At 49.2% G+C, this 11,964-nt stretch overlaps 1 protein-coding gene across 1 annotated transcript in view; it reads right to left on the bottom strand.

Annotated features, from left to right (window-relative positions):
- Positions 1 to 1,633: 1,633 nt before the first annotated feature.
- nectin1b (nectin cell adhesion molecule 1b) overlaps positions 1,634 to 11,964 on the bottom strand; it is a 603,780-nt gene continuing 593,449 nt past the window's right edge. Inside the window, exon 9 of the mRNA XM_078533103.1 lies at positions 1,634 to 2,198. Coding sequence (XP_078389229.1) covers positions 1,983 to 2,198 — 216 coding nt within the window. The 3' untranslated portion in view covers positions 1,634 to 1,982. The remainder of the gene's footprint in view (positions 2,199 to 11,964) is intronic.

Raw genomic sequence — 11,964 nt, 5'->3', positions numbered from 1 at the left:
TGGCCCCTCTCCATCAGATTGGTTCAAAATAATCCCTGTATCTTTAATTCTTTCTATATCAAGGGACACTTTCTTTAAGATAAAAACACAATTGGGATTATTAAACTATAAACTGTCATATCCACAATTCTTTATAGAGAATATTTTCATCACTAAAATAGTTCTTGTCAAAGTGCTTCTAACATCATCTAGTGTGCTACTGAGCCTTCTGTCCCAGAGAGATCTCAGCCTTAATCTTGGGTCTGTGCTGAATTCAGGGATCTCAGCTGGGACCAACACTCATGGCACTGCAATTAGCCTCAGTCTGTGAAGTTGGGAGGGAGAGGACACCACCCAGGGCTCCTGATCACTGATCAGTGAATCTTGATGGTTGGTGGGTGAGGACAGAATTGGATTTAGCTCCGGTGCCCTCTTGCTGAGACATACTGGCCACCCTCACATGTGTGGGTGAGGTAGCAAATTTAGGAAGTGCCCATGGAACCTGCACCCTTGCAAGATTCAGTGCCTTCAGAACAGAAGGGGAGGAAACTGAAGAAGATTCACATAGTTCTTGTTTGTTCAGAGTCAGTGGTCAATATACCCTTGGAACGTCAATGACTTATAGGTCTGAGAAAACCTCCAGAAAATAAATGCCCTAGGTTATATAGTTGGCTGTTACTACTTCTCATGTTTTCCATTCCCCCAATTCTCCTGGCCTCTTCATCTCTCCCCTGCTGTTTCTCTCCCCTCAGTTCTTCAGGCGCTGCTTTGTCTGGCCCCACACTGGCCTCCGGCACTGCATTGCCTTTGAAATCTGAGGCTCCTTGATTCAGGCCCATGTATATTGATGATATTCAGTAATTGTTTAGCTTTTTTTTTAAACATAAAACTTTATTCCACTACCTGCTTATAGAAGGCTTCAGTTTTCAGACTGAACTCTTCTTAAAAAGCTGTTAGAGGATCAATTTGCGTCTAATCTTCAGAGTGACGTTTCCGATTCCCAGTGCTCCCTTGTGCAGAGACAGTTTGAATTGGCTCCTTGAAGGGTACTTTATGACTAGGTCAAGAGGAGGGGTCAGGCCAAGCATCGCTCATTTTCCAATCCAGCTGCAAACCCTCCCCAGGCAAGGCCAACACCACATGTACTGAAAAGTCTGACTCACTGCAGGATCAACCACAAAATGGAGGCTTCACACCAATGACTGCTCACAGACAAAAGCAAAAAAGTGCCATAAAATATTGGGTCATGATCACAGTCTTGCGGATTGGCCAACCACCATCGCAACATGGGGGCGAGCAGCCAATCGGAAAAGAGGCTGACAGTGGACACATGCGCACACTCCCTCCCGTTAGACCCGTCCCTCTGCAACACCATTAGACAGAGAACTTTGCTGGTTATTGATCAGCCAGTGTTCAAGGGGCAGTGATAACAGAAATACCAGGCTTGCAAGCAGAAATCCCTGCATGTAAAGAAAGACTCGAGCCCAGTGCATCAAACACAGCAGCAGCAGCATTGTATACCCACCGTCACTTGCACAAGAACAATATCAAACGCCACTAACAACTTTCAACATTCTCCCCTCCCTCCCTCACCCCTCCCCACCAACACCACCCCCCCAAACTCCCCCACCCCGACATTGGTTTACATGCAGCAGCATCTTGGTTCACAAGCCAACACTCCTGGTAATATCTGTCCGAAAGCACTATCATCAAGTTCTTGAGCAGGAGAGGTTTGCATGTATTTGTTTTCACGTTGACGCTCATATTACTCATGAAGGCAAAGTTACGGTGTTAACCCTTTTGAAACCAACGTGTTCGAACCGTTCCCCGTGTGTGTGTGTGTGTGCCACATGCGTTGCGAGAGAGTGAAACAAAACTTCAGTCCCGTTGGTTAACAAAGGGTTAAGCAACTTTACAGCAGTGTCTGAAGGCGGGGTTTTGAGTTGTTGGACAGTGGGTTCAACACTGTGTCCTCACGGTCACTGTCAGTCAGTGATAGTCATTTACACATACTGTTCTTTTGGGTAAATGTACGGTGCCCGGGACCCAGGCTGGGGGTATCTGTGAAAGGTGCTGGAGTGGCGAGAAGGGTCCGGGGGTCTATACGATAACTGATTATAAATAGGGTGGAGTTGCTCCAAGTAGTCATCATGGTAATCGTGCTGGCCGCTCATGTATTCATCCTCATCTGATAGTTCTTCATAACGGTTCCCAGTGTACTGTGAAGATAAAGACAGGTCAGACTTCAGAAACAGCTTTGTGTTCTGCTTTGAGAAATCTAGCATCAGAAATCCATTGATGAAACCCTTGGATTAGCCAGGGCTCTCCCTTCTCTCCTGTCACTGATCCTCACTGGAATGACAGTCACTCTCTGGTACCTCATCCATGTGCCTAGTCTTTATATGAGATTCCAACACCGACCTCATCCACCGTTCATATGTGAGTGCATATGTTTACACACGCACACACATTCATGCAAATATACAACGCATGCACACAAATACACACACACATACACATGTACACATACACTTCTGGAAATGCAAAACAGTTAATTCACCCAATCAGTAGCTAATGTAACCTAACCACCCCCTAGTCATTGATCAGATTCATATGTAGATTGTAAATGAACTGCTCTGTGATGTAAGTATGAACACAGCTCGGTTGCCCAGGGGATTGAGTTTCAGTGAAGTTGGATCTGGGTCTTGTTTGGTGAGCTAAGTTTGCGATTGGCTTCCATTGGGCTTCACTGGAATGATAGCTCATCAGAACTCTGTCTTTGTCTTCAACTCTTTCCATGGCCTCAGCCCTCCCACAGGTGTAAACTCCTCCAGGCCAACAACCCACTAAGATATCTGCGCTTCTCCAGTTATGACCTCTTGAGTATCCCTGGTTTACATTGCTCTACCATTGGGGGCCGTGCCTTCAGCTGGTTGGGCTCTGAGCTCTGGAATTCCCCTCCCTAAACCTCACCACCTCTCCATCTCCATCATTCCTCCTTTAAAATGCTCCTTAAACCTACTTCTTTAACAAAGCTGTCCAAATATTTCCTCCTATGGCTCATTGTCAAATTTTGTGCTCCCGTGAAGGGTCTCAGGGACATTTTACTACATTAAAGTTGCTACATAAATGCAAGTTGTACAGGGCACTAGTGAGACCACATCTGGGGTACTGTGTACAGTATTGGTCACCTTATTTAAGGATGTAAATGTGTTGGAAGCAGTTCAGAGAAGGTTTACCAGACTAACACCTGCAATGGGTGGGTTGTCTTATGAGGAAAGGTTGGACAGGCTAAGTTTGTAACCACTGGAGTTTAGAAGAGTAAAAGGCGACTTGATTGAGACCTTTAAGATCCTGAGGGGTCTTGACAGGGTGGATGTGGAGAGGATGTTTCCTCTTGTGGGGGAATCTAGAACTAGGGGTCACTGTTTAAAAATAAGGGGTCACCGATTTAAAGCAGAGATGTGAGGCAATGTTTGTTCTCTCAGAGAGTCGTGAGCCTTTGGAACTCTCTTCCTTAAAAGGCGGTGGAAGCCGAGTCTTTGAATATTTTTAAGGCAGAGCTGGATAGATTCTTGGTAAATAAGGGGGTGATAGGTTATCGGGGGGGGAGGTGGGGATGCAGATTGCAGGTTACTCTCAGATCGGCCATGATTTTATTGAATGGCAGAACAGGCTGGAGGGGCTGAATGGCCTCCTCCTGCCCCTTGTTCATATCTTCGTAATTTATTGCTAAGGACAACGTAAGAGAGGATACTCTGGTGCAGCAAAAAGGAGACTGAGATTTTGCTTCACTCATGAATGGAGTTGGCTTCATGTCTGGGGAGGAGCAGGATCCCTGGGTGTAGTTTCTGCTGAAGGACAGATACCGATTTTCACTGATTCACCAGTGACAACCCCACTCCTGCCTGCTCGCAATATCCTGGAGAGAAATTGCAATCACCAGACTCTCATCTCAGGTCCAGTACAAACGATTCATTTCCTCAGCTAAACATCTTTAAATTCACTGAGTGTTTTTTCTGTCACTCAGTCTATGTGTGGAAGCATTAGATTAAGTTCATTGATCAATGGGTCATCCCTCCGAAAACAAGGTTCTTTTAAAAGAAATAGCTTTCACAGATCCTTTCCTCCTGAGGGAATTAACATCTGTAAGGTTACTGGGTCCCTGAATTCGCATCACCATCTCTACATACCCCAGTGATCCCAATGCATCTCTGTATGCCAGTGTATATCTGTATCCCATTGTACATCTGTATCCCAGTGCTCCCAGTATATCTCTGAATTCCAGTGCTCCTCTGTATCCCAGTGCTCCCTGTACACCTCTGTATTGCAGTGCTCATCTGTATCCTTGTCCTCACAGTTTATCCCTATATCCCAGTGCATCTCCTCTGTATCCCAGTGCATCCACTATACCTCTGTATTTGTAACCCAGTTCTTCCCAGTGTTACCTCTGTATTCCAATGCCCCAGTGTATCTGTGTATCCCAGTACATCTCTGTATCCTAGTTTTCCCAGTGTATTTGAATCCCAGTGCTCCTCAGTGTATCGTATCCCAATGCTCCCCAGTGTATCTATGTGTATTCCAGTGCTCTGCAGTGTATCTGTTTGTATCCCAGTGCTCCCAGCCTATCTCTGCACCCCAGTGCTCCCCAGTGTATTTGAATCCGTGCTCCTGTGTATCATTGTATTCCAGTGCTCCCAATGTCTCTGAATCCCAGTGCTCCCCAGTGTATCGTTGTATCCCAGTGCTCCCCGGTGTTTCTCTGCACCACAGTGCTCCCCCTAGTGTATCTCTGTATCCCATGACACCCCAGTGTCTCTCTGTATTCCAATGCGCTCCAGTGTATCTCTATATTCCCGTGCTCCCCAGTGTCTCTCTGTATTCCTGTGCTCCCCCCAGCGTTTCTCTGCATCCCAATGCTCCCCAGTGTCTCTCTGTATTCAAATGTCCCCAGTGTTTCTCCGCATCCCAATGCTCCCCCAGTGTTTCTCTTTTTCACAGTGCACCCCAGTGTCTCTCTGTATCTCAATGCTCCCCAGTGTCTCCCTGTATTCCAGTGCTCCCCAGTGTTTCTCTGTATTCAGCTGTGTTCTAGGTGCCACCCAAGGGCAGCTTCTACCCATTAATTGGTAGAAGCTAATGGTGAATCACAGGGTGCCTGTCACACCTCCCTGGTGATCAAACATGCTTGGCGTTTGACACCTGTCTGCCTTTCTGATTGATTAGTATGGGGCAAGGGGTGGGGTTAACAGGGTGGGGGAGGGGAGGTAACGGGAAATAACTGGTCATGGTGGGGGTTGACTGGAAGGATGGACACTGGTTATGATTGTCCAACACTGAATTCACCTCCTTCCCAATGTGCGTGATTTACTGACTGACAGGGTGGATGAGAAGATTGCTTCCAGTCCCCAGTCAATGCCAGGAGGATACCAGGGTAACCAAGTCCAGAGCTCTACATGGTTCTGTTGGAACGATTGGGAGCTGAGTCTATAGCGATTGTGGGCACCCAGTCAGCATTCTATGGATCACCAGTATCAGTAAACCAGACAATTATTGGCTGATCCTAAATATCACAAGTCGATCAATCAAAGGCTAGAAATCAGTCAATTAACTCCAACACCTGGAATCAGCAGAAAGAGGGAGGTGAACATATGAATTGATAATTACGTAGCGATAGAGTCACCCTGCCTGAAGTCTGTTTCTGCTACACACTTAACAGCCGCACTATATAGATTTTATGATGCATTAGCTTGCAGGTTAATAGGTGAGAGGTCAATGGTTCTTGGTGAGGTTTGAGTATTACAAGAACTAAGAATTCCTTTATGGGTCTTTGCAGATATTATTCTAAAATCCCCAAAAGTTCCAGGCTATTTTAACAGATCCCAGCATTCTCTGTGTTCCATTTCTGTGGGGAACTGATTCTTTCTTATTTGAAATAAAAAACTGAAAACATTTGATCATGACTCAGACAGCTGGGCTGCCATTGCTGGGTGGACCTGCTCCTACTCCTCAGTTCATCGAATTACAGAGAATGTGCAGCACAGGAACAGGCCATTCGGCCCAACAGCTTCGTGCTGGTGTTTATGCTCCTTATGAGCCTCCTCCCACTCCTCTTCTTCTCACCCCATCACCATATCCTTCTATTCCTTTCTCCCTCATGTGTTTATCCATCTTCCCCATAAATGTATCTACACTATTTAGGTTGACTATTCCCTGTAGTTAAAAAGTTCCACATTCTCCCCACTCTCTGGGTAAAGAGGTTTCTCCTGAATGCCTGATTGGATTTATTAGTGACCATCTTATATTTATGCTCTCTAGGTTTTGGTCTTCCCCACAAGGGGAGAACATCCTCTCCACATCTATCCTAACAAATCTTTTCTAGAGAAAGGAGCCCCAGCCAGTTCAGCCTTTCATGATGGTTATAAACTCAGTCCTGGTATTACCCTGGAAGGCTGGTTCCTGAGACATTGCTGATGCTGCTGAGTTTCTACCCTTTTCCCTCATTATTTCTCCGATTCTTCACCAAGAAATCGCCAACTATATCATCGGGCTTCCACCTGCCTACCTGGTACTGACCATGGTCTGATGGTGTGAGACACCCGGGGAGGCAGCTGGAAGGTTGTTCCATCTGCTGTGAGGAAGTCCGGAGCCACTGAGCTGCTCAGGGTTGTGCACAACCAGTGACAGCAGCAGCCGGCTACGGGCTCATCTTCGGGCAGCCACACGGCAGCGTAGAGTATAACCATCCTCACCATCCCAGGCAGTATCTTCACCAGCACACAGCCTCAGCTGCCGCTACACCCATCGCTTGTTTCCAATCTCAGGCCAGCCTTGTGGAGTTTTGTCAGCCTCTTAGCCCCAGTGGTTGAGAGGCTTTCAAAATTCTTTTAGCCCTGTTGTGACACTTTCCTTTAACTGTCCCCATACCTGTAACTATAACTTGCCTATAGTTTTTCTGCTCCCACCACTAGTGCGCCCCCTCGGTTTGTCCTAGTCTGCCCTCGAAGCTGCACTAAATCAGCTAACACTGGAATGTTGGGTATAAATAGATAACATCCATTCTCGTCAGTATAAAACCTGCCAATATCCACACAGGCGTAAGTCATGTTGAAAGAGGGGAGTGTCTGAGTATTGGCCGGACAGTGCAAGGATCCTAGAAGGCAAATGCCCTTACAGGGACAAATGACCTCTTTGCACCCCTCCCCACTTATCTTTCTGAGAATGCTATGGTATGTTAAAAATAGACTTCTGCTCATCTCTCTCTATCAAGAGTGGCCATCTCAGTGAGAGTGAACTCTGTGTATCTCCACTGAGGCCAGTAACTCTACAGGGCAAGGAGGAATAAGGACAATCATTCTGTCTACTGCTGGACACAGCGTCCATTCCCTACCTGAAATTGTGAATGAGTGTGAGTGGCTGTCAGCTCCCACACTCACCCTGCAACGTGGGAATGAGGGTCATGTTGACTTTGAGCGATTGTGTAGAGCAGGTGATGGGAGGTTGGCAGTTCATTTTCCACCTCTCCTGATTTCAATCTCCATCAATAAATCAAGCTGCCGATTCGCTGTCACCTACTTCACAGTGTCACTCACCACCAGAATCTAGGCCAATGAGGCTGAGTTACCAGCAGCTCTTAAACCCACCCCCACCCCCCCTCCCCAACAACCCCCCACCTCTCGATCAGGAGCCACTCAACACCAGCAGCTTCTGTGAAATGTATAATTTAGCATTTGGACATTTTAGAATCATCTCTCTGTACAAGACCACTTAACCAAGGACACAATTCTTTCAGCAATTTGGCAGCACACATTTATAGAAACACTTGCAATCATTCTGCAGCATGCCACAGGGGGTGAAACTGGTCAGAGCAGCAACAGTGCAGGGTGTTAAAACATTCCTTAGACACATACGTTCAATACATTGAGGCGGTCTCCTCTTAGGCGTGAATAACTATTGAAACTGTTCTGTCCATTAATTGGCACATGCACTATGAGGTCAATTAGAGATGGAAGCATTCCACAAAGTGCTTTGCGTGCAGCAGTGGGCAGGTTACTTTGAGGGGACAAGAGGGGGCAGTGCAGAAGTGTACCTGGAGGTCAGAGGTCTGAGGGAAAGGCCTGCAAAGGCATGCTTTAGCGTAAGTTAGGCTGGATAGTTGCATACTCGACAAGATCTCCACCAGCGTGAATGGAAGTCCGAGGGCTGGGGTGTGAAGAAGCCAGAGCGGCAGTATCGAGCTCTGCATATTGGATGTCATAGTCCTTGGCACCAGTAGTCTAGAGTTGAGAGTGACAGGAGGCAGAGAGAGAGAGAGGGAGAGAGTTCAAGGAAAGACAAGAGAGGAAAAAAAGTCAGTAACAGAGAAAAAAATTGAAGAAAAACTGATGCAGAAATAAAAAATAGTAAATAAATCTACAAAACAGTGAAATAATTAATACAATCAGAGCTGGTAGAGGTTCAGGTTATAGATAACTTCAACTAACAGTAACTCCCCCTGTAAAATCTAACAGCCAACACATTAAAACCTGACCATTCTTGTATAATTGAGGACATTGAATGGGCCGAATGGCCTCCTCCTGGCCTATTCATTATGATCTCACACTGCCAGGGCCCGGAATAGCAATCACTCCTGTCTGCTGGTTCAGCTTATCACAATCTGCTGCTTTTATCACCAAACAATCTTTTATTTATTCTTTCACAGGATGTGGGTGTCGCTGGCTAGGCCAGCATTTATTGCCCATCCCTAATTGCCCTTGAGAAGGTGGTGGTGAGCTGCCTTCTTGAACCGCTGCAGGTACACCCACAGTGCTGTTAGGGAGGGAGTTCCAGGATTTTGACCCAGCAACAGTGAAGGAATGGCGATATATTTCCAAGTCAGGATGGTGAGTGGCTTGGAGGGGAACTTCCAGGTGGTGGTGTTCCCATCTATCTGGAGCCCTTGTCCTTCTAGATGGTAGTGGTCGTGGGTTTGGAAGGTGCTGTCGAAGGAGCCTTGGTGAATTCCTGCAGTGCATCTTGTAGATGGTACACACTGCTGCTACTGTGCGTCGGTGGTGGAGGGAGTGAATGTTTAAGCTGGTGGATGGGTTTTATGGAAAGAAAGGACTTGCATTTATACAGCATCTTTCACAGCCTCAGGATGCCCCAGAGAGTGCCCTTGAAGTACTTTTGAAGTGGAGTCTCTATTGTAATAGAGGAAGCCCAGCAGGCAATTTGGTTGTATGAGGGAGATTAAAACTTTAGGCAGATTCGGAATGATTTTGATATGTGCTTTCAGGAATAAGACAATCCACTAACAGTTCCATATGAGAGCTGACCCCATACTCCCAAACGTTGATGCCAATGTTACAAGGCTTGTCAACGATGTGCTTGGTGGGTGGGGAGATCCCTGGTAAAACCCTGTGAAGGGACTCCCGACTTCCACTCCGGCCGGCTCTCAGCTAACTGCTCTGGGCTGGGATTTGGGAGGTCACAGCAACTACCCTTACATAACTCGAGGAAGGAGCGGGGACAATCAGCTGAAAATCCAGGTCCTGAATATGTGTGTGAACATCGCATGAGGCAACAGAGGAGAGATATTGGAGCATCCCTAGGTGAGAATGGAACATTCACAACAGTTAAATGCTGTACCCCAGTGAGAGTCAGTGTGTGTGTGACCCGTACCCCAGTGAGAGTCAGTGTGTGTGGGACCCGTACCCCAGTGAGAGTCAGTGTGTGTGGGACCCGTACCCCAGTGAGAGTCAGTGTGTGTGGGACCCGTACCCCAGTGAGAGTCAGTGTGTGTGGGACCTGTACCCAAGTGAGAGTCAGTGTGTGTGGGACCCGTACCCCACTGAGAGTCAGTGTGTGTGGAACCCGTACCCCAATGAGAGTCAGTGTGTGTGGAACTGTACCCCAGTGACAGTCAGTGTGTGTGGGACCCGTACCCCAGTGAGAGTCAGTGTGTGTGGGACCCGTACCCCAGTGAGAGTCAGTGTGTGTGGGACCCGTACCCCAGTGACAGTCAGTGTGTGTGGGACCTGTACCCCAGTGACAGTCAGTGTGTGTGGGACCTGTACCCCAGTGACAGTCAGTGTGTGTGGGACCCGTACCCCAGTGACAGTCAGTGTGTGTGGGACCCGTACCCCAGTGACAGTCAGTGTGTGTGGGACCTGTACCCCAGTGACAGTCAGTGTGTGTGGGACCCGTACCCCAGTGAGAGTCAGTGTGTGTGAGACCCGTGCCCCAGTGAGAGTCAGTGTGTGTGGAACCCGTACCCCAGTGAGAGTCAGTGTGTGTGGGACCTGTACCCCAGTGAGAGTCAGTGTGTTTGGGACCTGTACCCCAGTGAGAGTCAGTGTGTGTGGGACCCGTACCCCAGTGAGAGTCGGTGTGTGTGGGACCTGTACCCCAGTGAGAGTCAGTGTGTGTGGGACCCGTACCCCAGTGAGAGTCAGTGTGTGTGGGACCCGTACCCCAGTGACAGTCAGTGTGTGTGGGACCCGTACCCTAGTGAGAGTCAGTATGTGTGGGACCCGTACCCCAGTGAGAGTCAGTGTGTGTGGGACCCATACCCCAGTGAGAGTCAGTGTGTGTGGGACCCGTACCCCAGTGAGAGTCAGTGTGTGGGTGACCCGTACCCCAGTGAGAGTCAGTGTGTGGGTGACCCGTACCCCAGTGAGAGTCAGTGCTGGTGTACCCATTGGAAAGGTTATAGCAATGGCAGCTGTTGGAGGGATTAATATTAAGAGTTTCAGACAACCATCTCGTAATGGTTCCAATATTGGTTTAGTGAACTCGTGGGCCCCGCAGACAGAATGTTCCGGGTTCGTTGTGTGTAAGGTTTGGGTGACAGTTGGTCTGATTGCTCATCAAGAGAAAGAATAGCACAGAGAAAGAATGAGAGATCACAGGAGGGGTGCAGGCATCGGGGGGCGAGAATTCGGCCATGGGGGGAGGGGAGGGGGGGGTCAGTGACACTGTGGGGGCTTCTCATAAACCCCTGACAATCACGGGGAAAACAAACCATCCTTCCCCTCGCTTTCACTCCTCCTGACACTGTCCCTCCATCGGGAGCAACTCCTCTAGACACTGTCCCTCCATCGGGAGCAACTCCTCTAGACACTGTCCCTCCATTGGGAGTCACTCCTCCTGACACTGTCCCTCCATTGGGAGTCACTCCTCCAGACACTGTCCCTCCATCGGGAGTCACTCCTCCTGACACTGTCCCTCCATCTGGAGCCACTCCTCCAGACACTGTCCCTCCATCGGGAGCCACTCCTCCTGACACTGTCCCTCCATCTGGAGCCACTCCTCCAGACACTGTCCCTCCATAGGGAACCACTCCTCCAGACACTGTCCCTCCATCGGGAGCCACTCCTCCAGACACTGTCCCTCCATAGGGAACCACTCCTCCAGACACTGTCCCTCCATAGGGAACCACTCCTCCAGAGACTGTCCCTCCATCGGGAGCCACTCCTCCAGACACTGTCCCTCCATCGGGAGTCACTCCTCCAGACACTGTCCCTCCATCGGGAGCCACTCCTCCCGAAAGCTCCCCTCCCCCCTACCCCTGTCTTCATTTCCAATCTGGAGCTCCCCATGTACCCTGGCCCTCGGCTGCCCCTTTGTGGGGGTGACTGGACTGAGTCTGTTCCCATTGGTCCCGTTCCATCCAATCGTACCCGGAGAGGACCAAAAACCATTTCACATTCCCGTCCAGGATAATGTACCCCACCCCCCTACCCCCTCCAAACCCCCCCACCTCCCCACCCCCTCCAAACCCCCACACCTCCCCACCCCCCTACCCCCTCCAAATCCCCCCAACCCCCCCACCCCCTCCAAACCCCCACACCTCCCCACCCCCCTACCCCCTCCAAACCCCCCCAACACCCCCCACCCCCTCCAAACCCCCCCACTTCCCCAGCGCCCCCAGCCCCCCACCCCCCAAATCTCCCCACCCCCCCAACCCCCCCACCTCCCCTAACCCCCCCACCTCCCCACCTC

Source organism: Cetorhinus maximus, chromosome 2 (genome assembly GCF_964194155.1).
Source record: "Cetorhinus maximus chromosome 2, sCetMax3.hap1.1, whole genome shotgun sequence".
NCBI classification, from domain to species: domain Eukaryota; kingdom Metazoa; phylum Chordata; class Chondrichthyes; order Lamniformes; family Cetorhinidae; genus Cetorhinus; species Cetorhinus maximus.
Note: the sequence above shows the minus strand (reverse complement) of the source record. Positions and strands in the feature narration are given on the sequence as shown.